Here is a 26,671-nt window from a genome sequence, read left to right on the forward strand (position 1 = left end):
GAGTTTGTAGTAAGCGTCTGTGTGTGTGTCAGTGAGCATGTCTGTAGTGAGCTTGTGTGTGTCAGTGAGTTTGTAGTGAGCTTCTGTGTGTGTGTCAGTGAGCATGTCTGTAGTGAGCTTGTGTGTGTCAGTGAGTTTGTAGTGAGCTTATGTGTGTGTCAGTGAGCTTGTAGTGAGCATGTCTGTACTGTGCTTGAGTGTGTGTCACTGAGCTTATAGTGAGCTTGTTTGTGTCAGTGTGCTTGCAGTAAGCTTGTCTGTATTATGCTTTTGTGTGTTTTAGAGAGCTTCTCTATAGTGAGCTTGTGTGTCAGTGAGCATGTAGTGAGTTTGTTTGTAGTGAGCATGTCTGTAGTGAGCGTGTGTGTGTCAGTGAGTTTTTAGTGAGCTTATGTGTATGTGAGCCTGTATGTGTCAGTGAGCATGTCTGTAGTGAGCGTATGTGTATGTGAGCCTGTGTGTGTCAGTGAGCTTGTAGTGAGCATATGTGTGTGTGAGCCTGTGTGTGTCAGTGAGCTTGTAGTGAGCATGTCTGTAGTTAGCTTGTGTGTTTCAGTGCGTTTGTAGTGAGCTTATGTGTGTGTCAGTAAGCTTGTAGTGAGCTTATGTGTGTGTGAGTGTCAGTGAGCATGTCTGTACTGTGATTGAGTGTGTGTTCGTGAGATTATAGGGACATTGTGTATGTCAGTGAGCATGTCTGTAGTGAGCTTGTGTGTGTCAAATTAGCTTGTCTGCATTTGTGTCAGTGAGCATGTCTGTAGCGTGCTTGTGTGTGTGTCAGCGAGCTTGTCTGTAGTGAGCTTGTGTGTATCAGTAAGCTTGTCTGTAGCGAGCATGTGTATGAGTAAGAGAACTTGTGTGCGTTGTGGAGCTTGTCTGTAGTGAGCTTGTGTGTGTCAGCCTGGAGGGTGGGTATTACAGCACTGTAATACCCATGGATCATATGGAGTGAGGGACTGCGGGTAAGAAACAATAGGACAGCTCCCAAAGCACATCGAGATAAAAAACACTCTGTGGCACGATGAATTATAAAGCTGGAATAATTTTTTTTCCAGGGCTGCTTTCTGTTCCCAGTCCGGCCCTGTATATAGATGTGTGTTATTTCGTTCTAACTGTATTGTGATATTAATATATATATCAAAATACACGTAGAACGAAAAAATATATATATCTATATACATAAATATATACGTATATATCACTATGAATACACCTATATAAAATACAAATATTTTTTTAAAATATTATATATATATATACACATATGTTAATTCTACATATATATTTATGTAATATTTTTACATAATTAGGTATTTTAATTAATTACAATTAGCGGAACCTGCCTGACAACCCATGCCGAAAGTATAGGGAATTTAATTTGCTAGCACTTTATAACTTTCCAAGACACCATAAAACCTGTACATGGGGGGTACTGTTTTACTCGGGAAACTTCGCTGAACACAAATATTAGTGTTTCAAAACAGTAAAATGTATTACAACGATGATATCGCCAGTAAAAGTTTTTTTTTTTGCATTTTTCACACACAAACAGCACTTACACGGACGATATTATTGCTGTGATATTTTTTACTGTTTTGAAACACAAATATTTGTGTTCAGCGAAGTCTCCCGAGTACAACAGTATCCCTCATGTACAGGTTTTATGGTGTTTTCAAAAGTTACAGAGTCAAATATAAGGCTTGTGTTTCATTTTTTTCACATTAAAATTTGCCAGATTGGTTACGTTGCCTTTGAGACCCTATGGTAGCCCAAGAATGAAAATTACCCCTATGATGTCATACCATTTGCAATAGTAGACAACCCAAGCTATTGCAAACTGGGTATGTCCAGTCTTTATAGTAACCACTTAGTCACAAACACTGGCCAAAATTGGCGTTTTTTGCATTTTTCACACACAAACAAATACTAACGCTAACTTTGGCCAGTGTTTGTGACCAAATGGCTAATAAAAAAGACTGGACATACCCCATTTGCAATACCTTGGGTTGTCTACTATTGCAAATGGTATGTCATTATGGGTGTAAATTTTATTCCTGGGCTACTATACAGTCCCAAAGGCAATGTAACCAATCTGGCGACTTTCAATATCAAATGTAACGTGCTATATTTGACCCTGTAACTTCCCAAAACACCATAAAACCTGTACATAGGGGGTACTGTTTTACACGTGAGACTTTGCTGAATACAAATATGTGTATTTTATTGCAGTAAAAGCAAACAGTATTATGACATTGACAGTTAAATTGTCATGTAGAACTAAAAAAATAACAAAATGTCTTATTTTCTCCCATTTTTTCATATTAAATTATGTTTCATAGCTAACTATTTAATATTAAAGGACCACTCTAGGCACCCAGACCACTTCAGCTTAATGAAGTGGTCTGGGTGCCTGGTCCCTCTAGGGCTAACCCTTTTTTTTAATAAACAGAAGAAAAGAAAATGGGAAAAAGGAGATCCGCCCGCTAAAAGTGGGTGGAGTCCATTCCCATTTACTGACTACTCCCTTTAAGTAGAAAGTCACATAAATATGGTAATAAACCTTTATTCAAAAAAATTAGAGTAATGATAATTGGTAACAAATTTACCAGAAAAAAAATAAAAATAAATTTTAATAGTAAATACACCCTAGAAGCGCTTGCGTGCTTCTCACTGTGAAAATCACAGTGAGAAGACGCCAGCGTCCATAGGAAAGCATTGTAAATGCTTTCCTATGCAACCGGCTGAATGCATGCGCATTCAGCCGATGACGTCGCGAGGAAGGAGGAGAGGAGGAGGAAAGCTCCCCACCCGGCCGTGGAGAAAGGTAAGTGTTTAACCACTTCCTCTCTCCAGAGCCCGGCGGGAGGGGGTACACTCAGGGCACAATAGTGCCAGGAAAACGAGTATGTTTTCCTGGCACTATAGTGGTCCTTTAAATGAAAACCCTGTTTCCCCTAAATAAAATGATATATAATAAGGGGGGAGGGGGGTGCATTTAATATGAAAGAGGTGAATTACGGTTGGACAGACATATAGCGCAAATGCCAGGTTTTGTTTACGTTTTGTTCACAACGTGTACATTTGGCTCAGTCCTTAAGGGGTTAAGGGGTTAATTGGTTTCTTCAAGCACCACGACATCTTATTTTTTGTTTTGAAGTGGTCATGTGGCTTGGAGTCTGTATGTGCAGCATTTCAATTTGAAACGCAGCACATACAGAGATATTTAGGATACCTGCCGGACATTTAACTCCACCTCTAATAGCATCATTAGCCAGCAAGGAGCAGGAGTTGTGCCCATTCCATGCACAGAAGTTCATTATTTAGAGCATAGCAATCAGCTGATGCTCTCAGCCAACTAATGACTGAACGGATCTGCATCTGGCTACTGTAGTTCTGCAGAAGTCGGATTTTGGTCAGCCATCCATGACAGGAGGCTTGGCGCCCAGCAAGACCCAGGCAAGTGTCGCAATACCGTTTGCCCTGTTAACATGGAATGGCGCTAGGGTTCTCCTAACATCATAACCACTACCGTGTGCTGTACAACCCCCGTATTAATTGTAAGGAGATACAACTAGTTTCTTTGGACTGTTCTTGCAGTCAGTCATGTATTATACCAGTCAAAGAGAGCTAAGGTAGGGAGGCGGGCGCTTGACCTGGGGATGGAGGGGGCGGCCGGCTGGCTGACTAATGGGGAGCTGAGGGAGCCGGCCGACTGACTGAGGGATTAAGGGGGTGGCTGGCTAATGAAGAGCTGATGGAGGTGGGCGGCTGACCTGGGGATGAAGGGGGCGGCCGGGTGGCTAATGGAGAGCTGAGGCAGGCGGCTGGCTGGCTAATGGAGAGCTGAGGGAGGCAGGCAGCTGACTTATTGCGGTGGCGAGGGAGAGAGCTGTAATCTCCCTGCTTTGCCCCCTCGCACGCCTTGTAGTGATGCCGGGAGCCGGGTTATGACATCACTCACTTTGCATGTCTTATTTTAGCATTTAAGAAAAATAGAAAATAACTTTTTTAACAGATAAAAGAGCAACAGCACAAATTGTACTAATTGCCAAGGTCAGGATAACAGAAATATTTGAGAAGGAGCCAACTAACCAGATCAGTATAGGGGTCAGCAAGGAAAAATAACAAGCCATGGTCAAAATACCAGGAAATCTGAGATAACTATAAGCACTTAAATAGGAAGCGGTGGCTATGGAGCTAAAACCTTATTTAAATTCTAAGGAGCACTCTAATTGGTACAAGTAACACCTGCGACCCCAAAAAGTGCTGAAATTAGGTGGCAGGCAATGATCCCTATAATTTTTCTTAGTTGGTGTGCGCAACAATTTTCTTTTGTGAAAAATGTTTTCCCAAATCCAGAATTTTGTGCACACTGAATGTTTGTGCGAATGTAAACCTAAAATTGTTTCTTTCATTTTGGTACAGTGCAGCCTCTCTCTCGTGGTTTATAACACTACATTACAGTATTACTATGTGTTAATGTAGTAATAGTAGTTACACAACCGTATTACTGTAGGACTGTAGAGTCTCTCTGCTAATGGCCGTTTTGGTCAGTCAGACAGTCCATAGAGTGCAAGAGGAGGCAACTGCACAGACAAGGGTACACAGAATTTAAATTGTTCTAGAAAAAATGTCCAACTTGTTGTCTATGTATTTCGCCATAGAGCTTCAGTCCCATCTACATCACAGTAAATAGCAATTTGATCCATAAAACAAATTGACCTTTCATTCAGCTGAAAAAAATATATTGGTAGCTTTTTGATAAAACCAGGGGTACAGCTCCCACAAACGTTTTGCACCGTAATTGCTTCAATGAGCTACCCCTTTTATTGAATCTATTTAGTCAGTTGGCCCACACAGATTTTTTTTTACCTACATTACCCATCATGCATATTCTGCTTAGCCATCACAGACTTAAAAGTACGTTACAGTTCCATATCCCTTCACTTCAGTAAACACTGTTTCCTGGGATAAATGATGCTGCAGAGAGGTAAGTAGCCATGAGGTGGTGATTTTTCATCTATTGATGCCTCATGCTTTTATTTGTGCAATCTGTCATCTAATGGAGAAATGCTGTACAGATACATGTGCATTTTCTTGAGCAGTTTCTTACACACGCATGCGCCATGCTGTGGCACTACAGGAGTCAACAGAGAAGCATGTAATTGAAAATAGAACAAACTATAATTTCCTAATTATTTTAGCACAAACTATAGCAAACTTTTAGTTAGCTAGGCCAAGATAGGCCAAGTTTTCAACATCACTGAAAGTGCCATATGACTATATATGACATGACATTTGTCTTAGAACTTTATATAGTGTAATACATGTTATTCATACATGTAAATAATATAACAATGTACGGCATATAGTTTCGCTTTTAAAATATCCTGTATAGTGTCCAGGAAATATTGATAAAATTTGAATAATATAGGAAATATTTATACAAATCAGAATAAAATAATGTGCTCACTGCCAAACTGTAATGAAAGATGACGTTATTTGTATTGTATAAAAAGGAAAAGGGGAAACAAAAATGTGTTTTTGTTTTTTATTTTTATTTTTCACCTATTCTATAAGGTAAATTGAGTTTAAAAAAGCATTTCTTAGAACTTTTGGCTTTGCTCCATATGAACCCACTCTGGTGGCTGTATTATTATATCCTGTGAAAGGATATCAGATGGAAAATCTCAAAAGAACAGCGGGAGAATCACAACAGCTTAATGCATAGCAGCACACTGTCACACTACAAAACAATACCAAAAAAAAGGAATTAAATAAGTCTCACGCATTAGAGAAGTTGCGATGTAAGAAACGACCTTTCGTTTTTCCTGACTGTTTTCTAAAGGTCAGGCGAAACTTGATGAAATTTTTATGCGGTGAAAAAGCTTCAGCCGATGAATATTTAATGAGGAGGTGGCAGCAATTGAGATTCTCAGTTTGAAATGCTCAGATGTTGTAAAGGAAAAGACAGAGCCATTAGCTATGAGAAATAAGGACTCCATTTGGCATATTTAAAGCCAGATTCCTGCAAGCATTCTTTTCAGTTTTTTCATACTCTTGTAAATAGATACTAGGCTTTCCCTCCAGTTTTTCTGTACTAAGAAATAAACTGTCAGAATACCTTTTTATTAGATCAGCTCTATATGATATGACCTAGTGTACTCTAGTATTGTAAAGAAAAACCTATCGCTATTGTCTAGGGAGCGTATAAAATGTTAGCGTTTTTTTCTTTCTGGGAAAAAAATCATGCTGATATTCATAGTGTAGTTAGAAGTGCATGCTCTGAAATGGCACTGGAAAATAAAGTGTTTCAGGGGAAAATGTTCTGGTTATACGAAAAGGAAAAAAAACATTGTTATATGCATAATTTTCTGTTTACCCACTGCTAAATTGTTGGGGTAGTTTATTTTGTTGGGGTTGCCTTTTTTTTTTTATTAGAAAAACTAATCTTTGCAAAAACTCTAAGCAACTCTCATTTTAGCAAATGTGTTTTTTGTTGTTGTTAAAGGAACACTGTGGCCTAGGAATACATATCTCTGATGCCCTTTGTATGAATACAAAGGCGCATGCGCAACTCTCACCACGATGGGCTTGCAATTCCTCCATAGAGTATCATTGTATTCAATGATTCCCTATGGCCAACTGTGATGGCACTGCCGCTCATGCCCAGCGGGCTTAGAGTCGTGGCTTGATGCCACGCGCTTCCAAGCTTTCTAATTTTTTAAATAAATTGTTTTAGTGGTAGGAAAGGGGGTCTGCACTGAAGGCACTATAACAACCTAAATAAGTTAAAGTTGTTAAAGTGCCTACAGTGTTCCTTTAAATACTTCAAACTACGTACCTCAATTCCAAAATTGTCACAGGTCTTAAGACCTACGCAGCTAATGGCATCAAGTTTTGTACTGTACTTTTGTGGTCCCTTGCTACAGGAATTCTACGGATTTTTATTTTTTATTTTTTATTTCTTTGACTCAAATTTGGGTTCAGTTAATATTACGTCCATAACGTTTTAACTATAAGCCAGCAATCTCAAATACAAAATGTCAAAAAAGCTTTATGTTATGACCCATCAATCTGTACCAGGCATGTTGTTTATCACTAGGGTTAAATGATTCATCTTGTATACCACAACGAACAGGAACTCTATAAGATGTCCAGTTAGAATGTAAACACATTTTATTGGTCCTTTAGGAAACATGCACAGAGAAAACAAGACGTGTAAGTAAGTCTACACTTTTTTCATGTGGCACGCCATCTCATATACCGTGCAGCAGAGTCAATAAGCACGTTGGACACAAAGCACTTTGTCTCTATATTCTGTAATTCAAAAGGAAATATGTGAACAGACCTACAAAACGAGCTTCAGATCTTTAAAAAGCTACAAATGAGAACACTTCGGTGGCTTAGTTATATATTATAATCTGTTTTTCTTCGGTTACAATTACGTCATAGTTCACCAGTTTTGGCATATTGCTCCTAATCTAACGTTATTGTTTTCTTGGGATATTAATCTACTAAACATTTTTATTTACTTTGGCCGTAAGTCCTTCCTGCTTTACATACACTGAGATTCACCTGCTGTTCTGGAACCAATTAATTTTTTTTTAAAAAAAGGTTTCTTTAATTTACACCAGTCCCTGGCACCATTAGAGCATACTGTGTAAAATATTTTAGCTCCCTTGGTCCATGGGCTTGTGTACATGAATATGGTTCACAGGAAAGCCCACAAGCACTTGTACAGCATTATAAACGGATATCAAAATCGACATCATTGCTTGTGGAGCATCATGGGCTGATGACCTCCCCTGGGACACAGAAGAGCTATGGAGGAAAGTGTATTTTATACCTACCTTCTCTACCCTCCTAACTACAGTAAGCCCTGTGAAAAGTTATGTTTTTTGTTTAAGATTTAGGTTTAGGTAAGAAGCTGTGTTTACTGTTGGATTTTTAGAGTACAAGAGGCTTTTTACTAATATTTATGATTTATTATATATGATTTCCTTTCAGTCCCTAAAGACTGAGTGCCAAACACTATTTTGTTCTCTACAGAATTGGTACATATATAAATAATTATCCTGATAGTATGTCATTCCCATAGGCTCCTCACTGGTAATATCAATATCAGAATCCAAGTAACTTCCAAGTTACCTATTAATCTAAAGCCTGGGAGTCTCATTTCAGAGGGATACTGTGCTGCTGCAAAGCAGAAATCTGACACTCTTCTTCCTCCACAAATCTTTTTGTCGATCATTAAAGGTGTGTGCCAAGGAGTCTCCTCTTAACCTTCATGGATCTCCATGACCTGATTTGAACAATACTGACAAAAAGGATAGGACTCCGTAATGAGAATTCATAGTGATACTCTCTTCTAAATATAACAGGAGTTTGGTTTCTGTTTAATGACCAAACATCTTTCCAAATGGTGGTGATAGCCATTGTTTTAAGAATAACCTAACCTCAGCATTCTTTACCCAAAACTTCAGAATTTTGTGATTCACTTGTATTATGTTGTTGTATTGAGCTGAATAGCAGAACCTTAAGGTTAGAAAGCGTTAACTGGTAGAAGTCAAAGCTGGTTTGCCTCAATATCGAACATTCCCTTATTACACAATCTAAAAGCAATAGACAGTTTAAGGCTGACCTTCATTTGCTTTGATAGAGCACATTAGGTTTGACCTTTCTATACTGTATGTGCAATTTAGTTCGCTGACTGATTCTAAACCTCAGAATTGATCCTTCAGTCTTTCTAAACTATATGCTTCATTGAAGTGTATTTTTCAAAGTGAATTTAAAAGGGAATTTTGTCCTGTGGCCCTCTGAGAGACTAACACTTTTTTTTTTGTTTGAATATTTTGAAAATCAAATTTCAGTCAATATGTAGTAATGTTAAATGCATATTTTTTTTTAATTCCATAGTTATGGCTTTTTTTGTGTGTAGCATGTGTGCTGGCTGTATGCAGTGTGTGTGTGATGTGTTCTGGCTGTATGCAGTGTGTGTGTGTGATGTGTGCTAGCTCTACGCAGTGTGTGTTATGTGTGCTAGCTCTACGCAGTGTGTGTGTTATGTGTGCTAGCTCTACGCAGTGTGTGTGATGTGTGCTAGCTCTACGCAGTATGTGTTATGTGTGCTAGCTCTACGCAGTGTGTGTTATGTGTGCTAGCTGTACGCAGTGTGGGTGTGTGACGTGTGCTTGCTCGATGTAGTGTGGGTGTGATGTGTGCTTGCTGTACGCAGTGTGGGTGTGTGATGTGTGCTGGCTGTACACAGTGTGGGTGTGTGATGTGTGCTGACTGTACACAGTGTGTGTTATGTGTGCTGGCTGTACACAGTGTGTGTTATGTGTGCTGGCTGTACACAGTGTGTGTTATGTGTGCTGGCTGTACACAGTGTGTGTTATGTGTGCTGGCTGTACACAGTGTGTGTTATGTGTGCTGGCTGTACGCAGTGTGTGTTATGTGTGCTGGCTGTACGCAGTGTGTGTTATGTGTGCTGGCTGTACGCAGTGTGTGTTATGTGTGCTGGCTGTACGCAGTGTGTGTTATGTGTGCTGGCTGTACGCAGTGTGTGTTATGTGTGCTGGCTGTACGCAGTGTGGGTGTGTGCTGGCTGTACGCAGTGTGGGTGTGTGATGTGTGCTGGCTGTATGCAGTGTGGGTGTGTGATGTGTGCTGGCTGTATGCAGTGTGGGTGCGTGATGTGTGTTGGCAGTATGTATTGTGGGTGTGTGTGTGTGTGTGTCTGTGTATTGGCTGTATGCAGTGTGGGTGTGTGCTGGCTGTACGCAGTGTGTGTGTGTATTGGCTGTATGCAGTGTAGGTGTGTGATGTGTGCTGGCTGTATGCGGTGTGTGATGTGTGCTGGCTGTATGCGGTGTGTGATGTGTGCTGGCTGTATGCGGTGTGTGATGTGTGCTGGCTGTATGCAGTGTGTGTGTGTGATGTATGCTGGATGTATGCAGTGTGTGTGTGTGATGTATGCTGGCTGTATGCAGTGTGTGTTATGTGTGCTGGCTGTACGCAGTGTGGGTGTGTGCTGGCTGTACGCAGTGTGGGTGTGTGCTGGCTGTACGCAGTGTGGGTGTGTGCTGGCTGTATGCAGTGTGGGTGTGTTATGTGTGCTGGCTGTATGCAGTGTGTGTGTGTGATGTATGCTGGCTGTACGCAGTGTGTGTTATGTGTGCTGGCTGTACGCAGTGTGGGTGTGTGCTGGCTGTATGCAGTGTGGGTGTGTGATGTGTGCTGGCTGTATGCGGTGTGTGATGTATGCTGGCTGTATGCAGTGTGTGTGTGTGATGTATGCTGGATGTATGCAGTGTGTGTGTGTGATGTATGCTGGCTGTACGCAGTGTGTGTTATGTGTGCTGGCTGTACGCAGTGTGGGTGTGTGCTGGCTGTACGCAGTGTGGGTGTGTGCTGGCTGTACGCAGTGTGGGTGTGTGCTGGCTGTATGCAGTGTGGGTGTGTGATGTGTGCTGGCTGTATGCGGTGTGTGATGTGTGCTGGCTGTATGCGGTGTGTGATGTGTGCTGGCTGTATGCAGTGTGTGTGTGTGATGTATGCTGGATGTATGCAGTGTGTGTGTGTGATGTATGCTGGCTGTATGCAGTGTGTGTGTGTGATGTATGCTGGTTGTATGCAGTGTGTGTGTGTGATGTGTGCTGGCTGTATGCAGTGTGGGTGTGTGATGTGTGCTGGCAGTATGTATTGTGGGTGTGATGTGTTTTGGCTGTATGCAGTGTGGGTGTGATGTCTGCTGGCTGTATGCAGTGTGTGTGTGTGTGTGATGTGTGATGTATGCTGGCTGTATGCAGTGTGTGTGTGATGTATGCTGGATGTATGCAGTGTGTGTGTGTGTGTGATGTATGCTGGCTGTATGCAGTGTGTGTGTGTGATGTATGCTGCTGTATGCAGTGTGTGTGTGATGTATGCTGCTGTATGCAGTGTGTGTGTGTGTGTGTGTGATGTATGCTGGCTGTATGCAGTGTGTGTGTGTGTGATGTATGCTGGCTGTATGCAGTGTGTGTGTGTGTGATGTATGCTGGCTGTATGCAGTGTGTGTGTGTGTGATGTATGCTGGCTGTATGCAGTGTGTGTGTGTGTGTGATGTATGCTGGCTGTATGCAGTGTGTGTGTGTGTGTGATGTATGCTGGCTGTATGCAGTGTGTGTGTGTGTGTGATGTATGCTGGCTGTATGCAGTGTCTGTGTGTGTGTGTGATGTATGCTGGCTGTATGCAGTGTGTGTGTGTGATGTATGCTGGCTGTATGCAGTGTGTGTGTGTGATGTATGCTGGCTGTATGCAGTGTGTGTGATGTATGCTGGATGTATGCAGTGTGTGTGTGTGATGTATGCTGGCTGTATGCAGTGTGTGTGTGTGATGTATGCTGGATGTATGCAGTGTGTGTGTGTGATGTATGCTGGCTGTATGCAGTGTGTGTGTGTGTGATGTATGCTGGTTGTATGCAGTGTGGGTGTGTGATGTGTGCTGGCTGTATGCAGTGTGGGTGTGTGATGTGTGCTGGCAGTATGTATTGTGGGTGTGATGTGTTTTGGCTGTATGCAGTGTGTGTGTGTGTGTGTGATGTGATGTGTGCTGGCTGTGTGTGTGATGTATGCTGGCTGTATGCAGTGTGTGTGTGATGTATGCTGGCTGTATGCAGTGTGTGTGTGTGATGTATGCTGGCTGTATGCAGTGTGTGTGTGTGATGTATGCTGGCTGTATGCTGTGTGTGTGTGATGTATGCTGGCTGTATGCAGTGTGTGTGTGTGATGTATGCTGGCTGTATGCTGTGTGTGTGTGATGTATGCTGGCTGTATGCAGTGTGTGTGTGTGATGTATGCTGGCTGTATGCAGTGTGTGTGTGTGTGTGATGTATGCTGGCTGTATGCAGTGTCTGTGTGTGTGATGTATGCTGGCTGTATGCAGTGTGTGTGTGTGACGTGTGCTTGCTCGATGTAGTGTGGGTGTGATGTGTGCTTGCTGTACGCAGTGTGGGTGTGTGATGTGTGCTGGCTGTACACAGTGTGGGTGTGTGATGTGTGCTGACTGTACACAGTGTGTGTTATGTGTGCTGGCTGTACACAGTGTGTGTTATGTGTGCTGGCTGTACACAGTGTGTGTTATGTGTGCTGGCTGTACACAGTGTGTGTTATGTGTGCTGGCTGTACACAGTGTGTGTTATGTGTGCTGGCTGTACACAGTGTGTGTTATGTGTGCTGGCTGTACGCAGTGTGTGTTATGTTTGCTGGCTGTACGCAGTGTGTGTTATGTGTGCTGGCTGTACGCAGTGTGTGTTATGTGTGCTGGCTGTACGCAGTGTGGGTGTGTGCTGGCTGTACGCAGTGTGGGTGTGTGCTGGCTGTACGCAGTGTGGGTGTGTGATGTGTGCTGGCTGTATGCAGTGTGGGTGTGTGATGTGTGCTGGCTGTATGCAGTGTGGGTGCGTGATGTGTGTTGGCAGTATGTATTGTGGGTGTGTGTGTGTGTCTGTGTATTGGCTGTATGCAGTGTGGGTGTGTGCTGGCTGTACGCAGTGTGTGTGTGTATTGGCTGTATGCAGTGTAGGTGTGTGATGTGTGCTGGCTGTATGCGGTGTGTGATGTGTGCTGGCTGTATGCGGTGTGTGATGTGTGCTGGCTGTATGCAGTGTGTGTGTGTGTGATGTATGCTGGATGTATGCAGTGTGTGTGTGTGATGTATGCTGGCTGTATGCAGTGTGTGTTATGTGTGCTGGCTGTACGCAGTGTGGGTGTGTGCTGGCTGTACGCAGTGTGGGTGTGTGCTGGCTGTACGCAGTGTGGGTGTGTGCTGGCTGTATGCAGTGTGGGTGTGTGATGTGTGCTGGCTGTATGCGGTGTGTGATGTGTGCTGGCTGTATGCGGTGTGTGTGTGTGATGTATGCTGGCTGTACGCAGTGTGTGTTATGTGTGCTGGCTGTACGCAGTGTGGGTGTGTGCTGGCTGTACGCAGTGTGGGTGTGTGCTGGCTGTATGCAGTGTGGGTGTGTGATGTGTGCTGGCTGTATGCGGTGTGTGATGTATGCTGGCTGTATGCAGTGTGTGTGTGTGATGTATGCTGGATGTATGCAGTGTGTGTGTGTGATGTATGCTGGCTGTACGCAGTGTGTGTTATGTGTGCTGGCTGTACGCAGTGTGGGTGTGTGCTGGCTGTACGCAGTGTGGGTGTGTGCTGGCTGTACGCAGTGTGGGTGTGTGCTGGCTGTATGCAGTGTGGGTGTGTGATGTGTGCTGGCTGTATGCGGTGTGTGATGTGTGCTGGCTGTATGCGGTGTGTGATGTGTGCTGGCTGTATGCAGTGTGTGTGTGTGATGTATGCTGGATGTATGCAGTGTGTGTGTGTGATGTATGCTGGCTGTATGCAGTGTGTGTGTGTGATGTATGCTGGTTGTATGCAGTGTGTGTGTGTGATGTGTGCTGGCTGTATGCAGTGTGGGTGTGTGATGTGTGCTGGCAGTATGTATTGTGGGTGTGATGTGTTTTGGCTGTATGCAGTGTGGGTGTGATGTCTGCTGGCTGTATGCAGTGTGTGTGTGTGATGTGATGTGATGTGTGCTGGCTGTGTGTGTGTGATGTATGCTGGCTGTATGCAGTGTGTGTGTGATGTATGCTGGATGTATGCAGTGTGTGTGTGATGTATGCTGGCTGTATGCAGTGTGTGTGTGTGATGTATGCTGCTGTATGCAGTGTGTGTGTGATGTATGCTGCTGTATGCAGTGTGTGTGTGTGTGTGATGTATGCTGGCTGTATGCAGTGTGTGTGTGTGATGTATGCTGGCTGTATGCAGTGTGTGTGTGTGTGATGTATGCTGGCTGTATGCAGTGTGTGTGTGTGTGATGTATGCTGGCTGTATGCAGTGTGTGTGTGTGTGATGTATGCTGGCTGTATGCAGTGTGTGTGTGTGTGTGATGTATGCTGGCTGTATGCAGTGTCTGTGTGTGTGTGTGATGTATGCTGGCTGTATGCAGTGTGTGTGTGTGATGTATGCTGGCTGTATGCAGTGTGTGTGTGTGTGATGTATGCTGGCTGTATGCAGTGTGTGTGATGTATGCTGGATGTATGCAGTGTGTGTGTGTGATGTATGCTGGATGTATGCAGTGTGTGTGTGTGATGTATGCTGGCTGTATGCAGTGTGTGTGTGTGATGTATGCTGGTTGTATGCAGTGTGGGTGTGTGATGTGTGCTGGCTGTATGCAGTGTGGGTGTGTGATGTGTGCTGGCAGTATGTATTGTGGGTGTGATGTGTTTTGGCTGTATGCAGTGTGGGTGTGATGTCTGCTGGCTGTATGCAGTGTGTGTGTGTGTGATGTGATGTGTGCTGGCTGTGTGTGTGATGTATGCTGGCTGTATGCAGTGTGTGTGTGATGTATGCTGGCTGTATGCAGTGTGTGTGTGTGATGTATGCTGGCTGTATGCTGTGTGTGTGTGATGTATGCTGGCTGTATGCAGTGTGTGTGTGTGATGTATGCTGGCTGTATGCAGTGTGTGTGTGTGATGTATGCTGGCTGTATGCAGTGTGTGTGTGTGTGTGATGTATGCTGGCTGTGTGTGTGTGTGTGTGTGTGTGTGTGTGTGTGTGTGTGTGTGTGTGTGTGATGTATGCTGGCTGTATGCAGTGTGTGTGTGTGATGTATGCTGGCTGTATGCAGTGTGTGTGTGTGTGTGTGATGTATGCTGGCTGTATGCAGTGTGTGTGTGTGATGTATGCTGGCTGTATGCAGTGTGTGTGTGTGATGTATGCTGGCTGTATGCAGTGTGTGTGTGTTGGCTGTATGCCGTGTGGGTGGGTGCTGGCTGTATAAAGTGTATGTGATGTGTCTGATGTGCGCTGGCTGTAATGTGTTTGATATGTGCTCGCTGTATATAGTGTGTGATGTGTGTGCTGGCTGTATGTAGTGTGGGTGTGTGATGTGTGCTGGCTGTATGCAGTGTGGGTGTGTGATGTGTGTGTGTGCTGGCTGTATGCAGTGTGGGTGTGTGCTGGCTGTATGCAGTGTGGGTGTGTGATGGCTGTTTGCAGTGTGGGTGTGTGATGGATGTATGCAGTGTGGGTGTGTGATGGATGTATGCAGTGTGGGTGTGTGATGGATGTATGCAGTGTGGGTGTGTGATGGATGTATGCAGTGTGGGTGTGTGATGGCTGTATGCAGTGTGTGTGTGTGTCTGTGCTGGCTGGATATAGTGTATGTGATGTGTGTGCTGGCTGTATGTAGTGTAGGTGTGTGATGTGTACTGGCTGCATATAGTGTGTGTGTGTCTGTGCTGACTGTATATAGTGTCTGTGCTGATTGTTAATATTGGTCTTTATCATCTTTAAAGCATGTTTTAATGCTTTCAGTTTGAGCGCTACAAAAGAGATGAGCAGTATTGATTGGAATCCAGTGCGACACTAATGCCTTCACTGAATTCTTTCTTTTTTGTGAAGCAGCTCCTTTTCATAATAATCAAAAGCATGTTGCATATTATTTTACACAAAGAGATCATATAATTTATTATTCTATTTTTTTTTCTATCTTTCACAGGTTTAAATTAGTCTTTGTGCCTGATTTAATTTATATTTTCACAGACTATTCATGTTTGAAGAAATCCTTTCTTATTGTCAGTCTGTCTTTAAACATTTAAATTGTTTTCTGATTTCCTGTTTACCAGTTTTATTTATTTATCTCCACAGCGCCGGCTCGGGGACGCAGCTAAGAAAGCCATCGGCAAACTTACAACCAGAACAGTTAAAAAGGGTGATAAGGTAATGGCTGTCAAATGCTCATAGTCAGACTTTCTAGTTCATCTTCCTTAGTTGGGCAGCTTCCAACAATCTGTAGCATATAGTCATTATGAGACCATGACTGCTTTGAAATAGAACTGTCACTTTTGTGATTGTAGTATTTTATGATTCCAGCCATCCCTCCCCTCCTCCCCCCAATTTATGTGTGTCCTGGTATGGTCAAATGATACAATACTGTGAATAATTTGAGGGAAAATTATTTATTTTTTGCAGTTATCGTAAGCTGGTCTCTAAGACTTTATGCACGCATGGAATGTTACATTTATTAATAATCACTGTTGGTTCTGTAGAGCCATGCTGTTGTTCAATGCGTGGGGCAGTCCAATTTTTTTTATTTTTGGTCCAATTTTTGGATCCTGAAAGATTAGGTTAAGAATATACTGTGGTGGAATCTCGGTAAAAATAAATTTAGTAGGCCGAGATTACCACGTGGCATGTGTACGTGCATATGCTGACGTATCGATCAGTTGGTTGCACGAGGCAAGATACGATCAGTAGTGTACGGAGCATGTGCAAGAATACAGGATATAGTATTCCCCTCCTCCATTGTGCTGGACAAGCCATGCGGTCAAGCAGGAAGTTAATTCTTATGTGTATTGATTGGTCAAGAGAATGTGTGGGTGGAGCTTAATATGGGAGGAGTTATGTGCCTATATAAGGAGCCTGCACTATTGTCCGGGGCTCAGAACTTGCTGTATTTTGGTGACATTAGTCCCTCTGAGTCCCGATCGGTGATCCAATAAAGAATCTCTTCCTTCCTGAAGAAACCTGTGTCCATCTCTCTGTGCTTGGCTTCCGTCAGTTTCTCCGGTATCAATACTATTATTTGACCTTGAATTAATAAAGTAACAGTTAAACATGTATAATGTAATTAGCGCAACCAGTTATTACAGAAATGGTTTAATTGCAACTATAGAGAAACTGTTATTTTTAGAGATCTCAAATTTGTCAATGATTTGACAATTTTTCCAGTTGCAAGACTCTGTAAGACAAGATTACTTGACCCGCTTCATTGTTGTCATAGGAAAGGGAGATTAAAGTGCTAAAAATGGACATTAGGTTATAAGAGAAGCAGAACCGAGCATGCTGCTATTGCTATTTCATTTTTATGTTTGTGGCTCAGTTTGTGTATATATATTTGGGTTATTTAAAGGGATACTCTAAACACCAAAACAACTTTAGCTTATTGAAGCTGTTTTAGTTTATAAAACATGCACCTGCAGTGTGACTGATCTCTTCCATTTAGGAGTGAAATCACCTTAGTTTCTGTTTTTGCTGCCCTTGTCACACCTCCACTGGCTGTGATTCACACAGCTTATGTAAAAAAATGGGTTCATTTTTAATCAGATCTGACAGCACAGGGTATATGCTTTAGAAGTTATCTCCTGCTCTGTTACTTGAACTTTAATCAATCATACATAGTAGGCTCCTACAGGCTGGAGCAGGAGATAAGGAATTCTGAATTAAATTCTAAATTGTGTTAAACTGTGCAATAAAGGAAGTTAAACATTACATCTTTGTTTACCGAAAATGTGTAAGGAGACTTTTTAGGTCACATGCAATGGAGGTGTGGCTAGGGCTGCATAAGCAAAACAAATTAACACCTAAATAACGGAGAATTGAGCAGTGACACTGCAGGGACATGATCTTTACATCATAAACACTGCATTATGCTAAAGTTGTTTTGGTGCTTGTAGTGTCCCTTTAAGCACATCCTGGCATCACCGCTGTTTTCTGAGTAAGTTCAGGCAGGATGTTTCACTGAGTTAGCTTTCCCCATGATCTTTTGAAACAATTTAATCGTGTCAGTGAACATATTGCTTAGCTTTGTGAATTTGCCTATGTTTAGTCCTTCTTTACACCAAATGTTCACAAAGTAGTCTTTTTGAATCATTATTTAAAATAATCTTAAAGGATAAAGGATCTAGACTGTCAAATTCACACAAAAAAACTAATTAAATGTGTGTGTGTTTTCACAATTTTATTGCACCAGAGGACCACGGGAAAAATGTACTTATTTACATAAAAGGCCACAAGTGTTCCTTATTCAGGACACAGTTATGATTGTAAAGTGTAGTATTATTTACAACTGGTGGTACGTTGCAAATCAGTTTTCAATTCATCTTAACTCTGCTTAGAAAAAGAAATCTAATTATATATGTATATATAAAAATAGAGTTGTTTGCTCCTGGAAACAATGTTTTTGGCGTGGCCTGCATTAATGTGGTATGATTTTGAGGCTGATGTCCTAACACATTTCATAATGCCAATATCAGAGTATTTACAAGTATAAGCTTAGAAATTGTAACTGCTTTGTAATGCAATATAATGGCATTAGATAGGTAACGCGTGGCAGAGAATATATATGGTTTCTGTGATTATTTCCTGTATTCTTGTAACCAAATCAGGTTTTGATTGACAAATTATTTAATTGAACACTATATCTTCTTATATTCTATATTCAGATACATATGACTGAATTATAGTCGCTCCTGTTCTGCTTTGCACTCACACATTAGCTCATGTCTCAACTGCTTTTTTAGTTTTCATTTTTCTTTCCACACTCATTTTAGTACTATACAATCTCATCTGTTTCTTCTGTAAGACTTATGTTGACTGCATTACTTATCATTGTGGAAAAGACGTGTTACACCGCATAACAGTGGACTAGTAAATTAATCATGGGTTTGTGTTTTAAAGTTAACCCGTTATCTGCAATTGTTTTTATGACATGACCTGTTTCAGTCTTGGCCAGTGGTGTCTCAGGGACCCCCAGTTTTGGTCAACGCACTTAAACAGTTTAACGAAGAACTAGGGGACAACACCCATGGCATGGAGCTCCATAACCACTGCATCAGCATGCAGTGATTATGGTGCATAAACTAACCTTTTGGATCTATGGTAACAGGAAACTGCTAAAATATTTTCAAGGTTTTGAGTGAAAGAGGACATATTCCATAACGACTTCATGAATTGAATATTGTATATTTTATGTGCTGACCTTCGGTACATATCCTGTTCACTATATCTGATCATGTTGGCAGGTTTTTTAACATGGTTATTACCTTGTAAGATATATGAGGAATGCACTTGTGGCTTTAAGATTGGGGAAGGCTTTTTATTGTTGTTAACCACCAGCTGATGCCATGTCTGATTGATGGCCTCATATTATTATTCTAGAGACAAAAAATACCCTGAGAAAATAATTTTATCTAAAATATATTTTTACTCAAAAATCATACAGTTGAATAAAATATCCACAGCACGTTCAATGTTTCATAAATACTGTAAAAAGCCCCAGTGCTTACAGAGGCCAAAAATAATAAAGTAGAATCCTTGAAAAACATTACCATATTTTGCAGAATGAGACATTTTAAAGTAGATATGTCACCTACCTCCTTGGGTCATATTTTTCCTTCCAAATTTTGAATTTTTTTTGTAAGGAAAAAAATTAGCAAAATATAAAAAATAGCATATACAGACCATTTATGATACTGACAAACACTTGGGTAAATGCAAGTGAACAATTATTTGGGTAATTTTGAGCAAAGTATCTACAATCATACATACTGGATTAGACACGCTGCATAGTCCTGTGGATGGGTTTACAAGAAGGAAGGATGGCAGTAGATAAAAGAGAGAAAAAGAAGAAAAGGGGAAGTCCTCTGCCAAGCAGAGTCACAATTTTTATAATACATTTTGCCCTCTGTCCACCACTATTTCGATTCTTGGTGGGTTGGAAACCTTTTTTAGGAATACTATAGTGGTTTTTGCTGCAATAAGGGTATTGAATGCTATTTTTCAGGAAGGGCCTTGAACAAATAGTTCTAGGTTAAGCAGGCAGTAATATGTCTAGAAATATAATCTGTTGAACAGCTTCTCAGAAACTGGACTAAAGCAGAAAACATATAGTAGCCTGGTGCTGATGACCTCTTCAAAATGTGGAGGATGTGCCTGGAACAAAAGCATAACAATATTTGCTGGACCATGTACTTTCTCCAAAGCAATATTTCACTTGTGTGTTAAGAGGTCCGTTGGTCTTTGTGTATTTTGCAAAGACTCCCAAAGATGACATCTTCTCTCAAGTGTGCTTCGGCCTGGTGAACAGCTAAAGGCTTTACTTACCTAAAGCTCATGTAAGTGAGTGCAACCATCTTCTTTTCTTTTTTCTTTTCTGAGACTTCACCTGTCAAGAGCCGCAACACTAAAACACAACACAGAGGTTTATGGAGTTTCCTGTAACATCCTCCATAGCCCAACTTTGATACACAAGAAGATAAGTGTTTTAATCAGCTGTTAATAGCATTTCAGTGAGATTCCTAAAAGGGACTCTCCAGGGAGGAGATTTTACTCACCTCGTTCCAGCGCCGGGAGCCTCGTGAAGCCGCGCCCCCTATTTTGTCAAAATGACGAAATAGGCGGGCGCGAGCAGGGAGCAATCGGATGCTTCCATTTGGAAGCTTCGCCACACATGTGCACATACTTCAGAGGGCGGCATTGATGCCGCCCTCTGAAGTGCTGAGCGCACTACCGCGCATGCGCGCGGTGTGCGCGGCCGCGAACTGAGCTGAGTGACAGCTCAGCTCGCGGTCTTTGCCCGCCCCCCTCCTCCGCTGACAGGCTGGAGAGAGAAGGCGCGCACACAGTGCCTTCTCTCTCCTGAACACGTCAGACGTATTTTAATACGTCTGACGTGTACAGGGCCTTTTTAGGGCCCTGCGTGATAGGAAGTCCCTCTAGTGGCCGTCTGAGTGACGGCCACTGGAGGTATTCCTATCAATCAATGTAAACACTGTATTTTCTCTGAAAATACAGTGTTTACATTAGATTGCCTGCAGGAAGCTATAGATAATACCTGAACAACTACATTAAGCTGTAGTTGTTCAGGTGACTATAGTGTCCCTTTAAACCCCATCTCTTTAGGAAGGCATATGGCCTCCCAGACTAACCTCTACCTCCCATACCTGTCTCTTGCTCTCTCCTAAAGGGCAGTCCACCTTATTTGATTGCAATTACACCCCACCTCCTATAGAATGTAAGCTCGTCTGAGCAGGGTCCTCTTCAACCTATTGTTCCCGTAAGTTTTTTGTAATTGTCCTATTTATAATTAAATCCCCCCCTCTCATAATATTGTAAAGCGCTACGGAATCTGTTGGCACTATATATATGGCAATAATAATAATAATAATTCCAAGGCAATTAACATGAGTATTGTTTAAATATTTTATCTTCATGAAATCTTCAAATAGTGACATGAAGTGTCAGAGCAGCTTTGAGATCCAGTAGCTTTGGCAAACTTTGTGCCTGAACATTGTGAGAACAATTATTCAACTACCGGTATGTGTTTTGACTTGCAAATGGTGGTTAGGATACTAGTGAAGAATGTTTTGGCTCTAATACTGTGCATAGTGGTATTTCGTGGATTAAACTTCGCTTGACTTATGGCAAGTTAATTTGACTCTCATAGGAAGGGTAATTGTTTAATAATGGGTCAGAGGAGGGTAAAATATATATTAGAATTTTAAAACGCTGATGATATGGCAAATGATAAAAAATAAAGAAAAAGCATAATTCATTATTTCATGTGGAAAATGCTTTCTTGCAGGATTTTGGACCTTGACTGGAATAGTGTATTTGATGAAAGGTATGGGATTTTAAAAGAAATTCTAGGAATTATTTGTAGGTAGTTTTATTTTTATTTGTCTACTAAACATGGAATTATTTGAAACCAACTTAAAAATATAGCTTAAAAAGTTCTAAAATATCTTTTAAATTAACTTTTTTTTACTGATATTGTTACTTTGTCTTTTATTTTTGTTTTCTGTTCCCCACAATTATTGTTCATGATTATCTGTGTTGAGGATTGGAGTTGGCCTCGCAGGATCATTATATTAATTAGGCTAGATTATTGGACCGCTCCTATACCCTATAGCCAGTTCCTCTGTCCCTTGTTTTGGGTTTCGGACGTAACGTGTAAATTAGGGAAACCATGTATTTCGTATAGTATTAGAAATGCATGAAAGCGTGCGTGATGAGCATACTGAGGAACAACTATAGCTGCAATAAATAAATAGTAATGTATGTATAAGGTTGTGAGCAGTATTTAAATAAGGAAAATACCATACCTAATGTGAATAGATGATTGCTCATAATAATACGGATAAGAGAGAGGCAAGTACAGAGGACCTACAGTTGTGGTAAAAAATGTGCATACCCTGGCAGAAATTGTTACATTCTGGCATTGATTTTAAAAATATGACTGATTATACAACAGCATGTATTTTATTAAAGGATAGTGATCATATGAAGCCATTTATTATCACATATTTGTTTGGCTCCTGTTTAAATCAAAATAATAACAAAATATCTAACCAGAAAAGGTACATTCAGATTACTGTGGTTTCCAAGTACCTCCTGGGTATGTTACTTTTGCCCAATTTAATGGCATTTATTAAACCTGCTGGGATTTGAACCTGCAACCCCAAAGGGTTGAACAGATTTGTTGATGATACATTAGCCCACTGAGCTATGATATGAAATCACCCAACTGACCCTGATCACAAGTTTATATACCCTTGAATGTTTAGCCTTGTTACAGACACATTAAAATGGCAATTAGAGGTTCGTTTACCACACCTGTGGCGTTTTAAATTGCAATTAGTGTCTGTATATAAATAGTTAATGAGTTTGTTAGCTCTCACGTGGATGCACTGAGCAGGCTAGATACTGAACCACGGGGAGCAGAAAATAACTGTTAAAAGACCTGCGTAACAAGGTAATAGAACTTATAAAGATGGAAAAGGATATAAAAAGATATCCAAAGCCTTGAAAAAGCCAGTCAGTACTTTTCAATCACTTATTGAGAAGTGGACAATTCGGGAATCTCTTGATAACAAGCCGAGGTCAGGTAGAGAAAGATTTCAGCCACACTGCCAGGAGAATTGTTCGGGATACAAAAAACAACCCACAGGTAACTTTAGGAGAAATACAGACTGTTCTGGAAAAAGACTGTGTGGTGGTTTCAAAAAGTACAATACGGCGATACTTGAACAAAAATGAGCTGTATGGTCGAGTTGCAAGAAAGAAGCCTTTACTGTATCAATGCCACATAAAAGCCCTGTTACAATATGCCTGACAACACCTTGACACGCCTCACAGCTTCTGGCACACTGTAATTTGGAGATTTATGGTCACAACCATAGAGAGGGTCAACAAGGCCTATATTGAAAAGAATACTATCCCCAATGGCGATAAAGGAATTGTAAAAATCTTTTAAAAGACTGTGAGTGCAGCCCATTTTCTACAAATGCATATATATATATATATATATATATATATATATATATATATATATATATATATATATATATATATATATATATATATATATATATATATACCAAAAGAAAAGAGTGCACTCGGGAGGGCTTCTTGAGAAAAATACTTGGTTTATTCACAAACGTGCAAACATGCAAACGATCAAGTCGACGTTTCAGTCCCCGTAGGACTGTTATCAAGACAATGAATAGCGGGAAAACAGTCATTTAAATAAGGTGTCCAATATCTATTATAGAAAGCAAGTCTAATGTATTTTTCTGGATTTGGAATATACCTGTGTAATGCAGAACATTTCCAGCGATTCATATTTTTAATTAAGTGCGTAGGTATTTGGTTGGTAGAAGCCGAGGTGGCTGTCCCAATACAAAAATAATTGTCTGAGAAGGAGGCAGGATTAAGTCCTAGATGTAGCATTAGTGTACGAATATATAGTAGGAATTGTTTTGTGGTAAGTGGATTTCCATGTAGTGATAGCAACGGTAATTAGGATCCAGATTACACTGACTTTGAGACAAGGTGTTGAAAGCTTGTACTGGGCACCATTTGGAAAAGGTTGGATAGTAGGGAATTTCAACTGGTAGACCTGCCTAATTTGTTAAAGTTGTTGAAGTGAAGTTAAAAGCTCCTATTAAGATTTAGAAAATAAAATTCATGTTTCAGTTTACATTCTAAACTTTCACCAGGTCCTGAAAAATATTTCTATGTTTATTGCAAATCAACACCAGGCATTTGAACTGCATACTACCCTGGAGTGCAGGAGCCTTCATATTTTTATATATATATATATATATATATATATATATATATATATATATATATATATATATATATATATATATATTCTATAAAAATACTGAGTCTCTGCCACCTTCCATTTCTTAGCTGGCAAAGGCTGCAAATGGCGTGGTGTTACTGTTTTCAGTAGTCAAGCACTCACACAGCATTTAGATGCTGATGAAGCGCATTGGTTGCCAACAACACACTCCCTGATGGATTTTATACAACAGAAAATATAAACCTTATAAACCTGGCTTAGAAAAGTATACTGAAATTAAACTTGAAGGCACACCATTCTTATTTAGCCATGTCCTCTTTTTATATTCATTGGGAACCTTTTATGTGGCTTTTTAAAAAAAAAAAATATATATATATATATATGCAAACGCTATATTCAGATATTCCTAATTCAGTTGCAAAATTGGTCTCCGGTTATTTTACACAATGTTACATATAGCCAAAAGCTTTTAAGTCGTCAGTGTTGTTTTTCTTAGTGCCAGAGTAAACAGTCTTAATTATACCAACAAGCAAAATCATATGGGACAAGCTAATGTGTTGCCTTGTTTAGATTGTAATGTTGTAATAACAATTGAGATAAACCTGCCTTTTCATGAAGGATATTCAAGGAAATATATTGATCCTCTCTAAGCTTCACATTATGGATTTGTCACATTTAATATAGGAGTATTTTTAAATCCAGCAAATAGCAATTATTAAGTTCACTTAGGAAGGGGGTTTCTGTTGTCAATAAGAGAGCAGGAAGATTCCGGCATTTCACATTAAACTTGGTACTAAACGTATATTACATAATGACTATTGTGAAATGATAACAGAAAAGTCCCTAGAATGCTCAAAATATGCCTCTTCAAAATGGATGATGGGAGTTAATGAAAGACGATTGAAGATTATGCTAGCGCTAGTGTACTTATAATCTTAATTTTAATAATGACAGGAGGCGAGTATTTTGCATTACTCTCTTTACTAAACTCCATAGCAGTAAAGAAAGTGAAACATTTAAACCAATCAAAATGCAAAACAGTGAGCATATAGTCCCAGTGAACAGGCTCCTCCCCCTCTTTCGGAGCGACATCGGAACAGGGAAGAAGGTTGATGATAAAGTCTGTACTGAACATCAGTAGTAGTCTTTAACGGGAGTGATGAACTTCTTGGCTTGAGTAGAAAAACAGGTACCAACGGGTGAAGCGTCCAATAGGGTCTTTGGTCTTTATAATATGAGCCGTAATCCTATGGATATGTGGTAGATGTTCCCAATCTTTGCGAAATTAAACTGAAAAGAGAATATGAGAAGGTTAGGCACCGGTCTTGAAACTGTTTGTAGTCATGACAGTGATCCATCGGATAATATTGCATTAATAATTTGCGAATACAGTGTGTAATCTACTAGTAGTTAAATAGGCTGCTGATAACAAAGGATATATTAAGCCTAACGTATTAAATTTAAGAAAACAGTTAGACAACAGGAAAGGAAAGATGTAGACAAAACTATGAATAGAGTAGTTCCCCTCCTCCGGGTGGGAAGGGTGGGAAAATACTCGCCTCCTGTCATTATTAAAATTAAGATTATAAGTACACTAGCGCTAGCATAATCTTCAATTTTATCACATGACAGGAGGCTTCCTATTTTGCATTTTTAACGCTGTAGAATAAGAGACATAGCCGCACCGGAGTTCGGTCGGAAATAGAAGGTGCGGAATGTAGATTCTCTAGACCAGTCTGCGGAGCGTAGGATATCCGTTAGGGAAGCGCCCGCCATAAAGGCTGAGGATGCTGCTGCTCCGCGCACCGAGTGGGCTCCAAACGTAGTGTCAACGCCGGCTAGCGATAGTAGCCAGCGAACCCATCTTGCTAGAGTGGTGGTAGTGATGGGGACATGTGGTCTAACATATGACACTAGGAGTTGACCTGATGGTGAGGATCGGAGTGGTAGGGTAGTTTCCACGTATTGTTGTAGAGTGGAGACGACACAGAGTTGTGGATCTGTGGGGAAGAAAGGATAAAACACAGATGTGGAGTCCGTCTTAGTGCGACGAGATATCCGGAATGTAACTCCTTCAGGGGAGATTGAGAAAGCGTCTATGTCCAGAGCTCGAATGTCTGAGACCCTGCGGAAGGAGACCAGGCAAAGCAAGACTGTGAGTTTTGCTGATAGCTGACGGAGGGAGAGTCTGTCGTTAGTTGGCCAATCCCTCAGGAATCGGAGGATTACGTCGACGTCTCAGAATTGAGAATATTTCGGCCCTGGGGGGCGTTGTAATCGAATGCCTCTCAGGAGTCGACATACGAGTGGGTCCTTTCCAACCAGGATCCCTTGAATGGGGACATGGGCCGCTGAAATAGCTGAACGGATTACGTTTAGTGATCTGTAGGATCGGCCCAATGAGAATAGGTGAGATAGGAAGTTCAAAATGGTTGGAATAGTGGCCGTAAATGGATCGAAGTTTCGTTCCAGACACCAAGTGGACCAGGAATTCCAGGCGGATAGGTAGCATCTTCTGGTTCCAGGGGCCCATGAGTCCCATAGTAGTTCCTTAGCAGCCTGCGATAGTTCGCCGACTTGCCAGGAGCCCCTGAAAGCGTCCAAGCCACCAGATGGAGACGATTGTCTAGGATGAGAGGATGCGGATTGCCTTTGGGATCTGTGAGAATGTACGGATGATGAGGTAGTAGGAGAGGATCGTTGCATGATAGAGCTAGGAGATCTGGGAACCATGGTTGTCCCCTCCATAGTGGAGT

At 41.2% G+C, this 26,671-nt stretch overlaps 1 protein-coding gene across 3 annotated transcripts in view; it reads left to right on the forward strand.

Annotated features, from left to right (window-relative positions):
- The window catches only part of RNF130 (ring finger protein 130), a 271,051-nt gene that overhangs the window by 135,758 nt on the left and 108,622 nt on the right, over nucleotides 1-26,671 (forward strand). For all 3 annotated transcript variants that reach the window (XM_063447910.1, XM_063447911.1, XM_063447909.1), the window contains exon 4: nucleotides 15,692-15,763. In XM_063447910.1, the coding sequence (XP_063303980.1) occupies nucleotides 15,692-15,763 (72 nt within the window). The remainder of the gene's footprint in view (nucleotides 1-15,691; nucleotides 15,764-26,671) is intronic.

The sequence above is a fragment of the Pelobates fuscus genome, chromosome 3, assembly GCF_036172605.1.
Source record: "Pelobates fuscus isolate aPelFus1 chromosome 3, aPelFus1.pri, whole genome shotgun sequence".
Taxonomy (NCBI): Eukaryota; Metazoa; Chordata; class Amphibia; order Anura; family Pelobatidae; genus Pelobates; species Pelobates fuscus.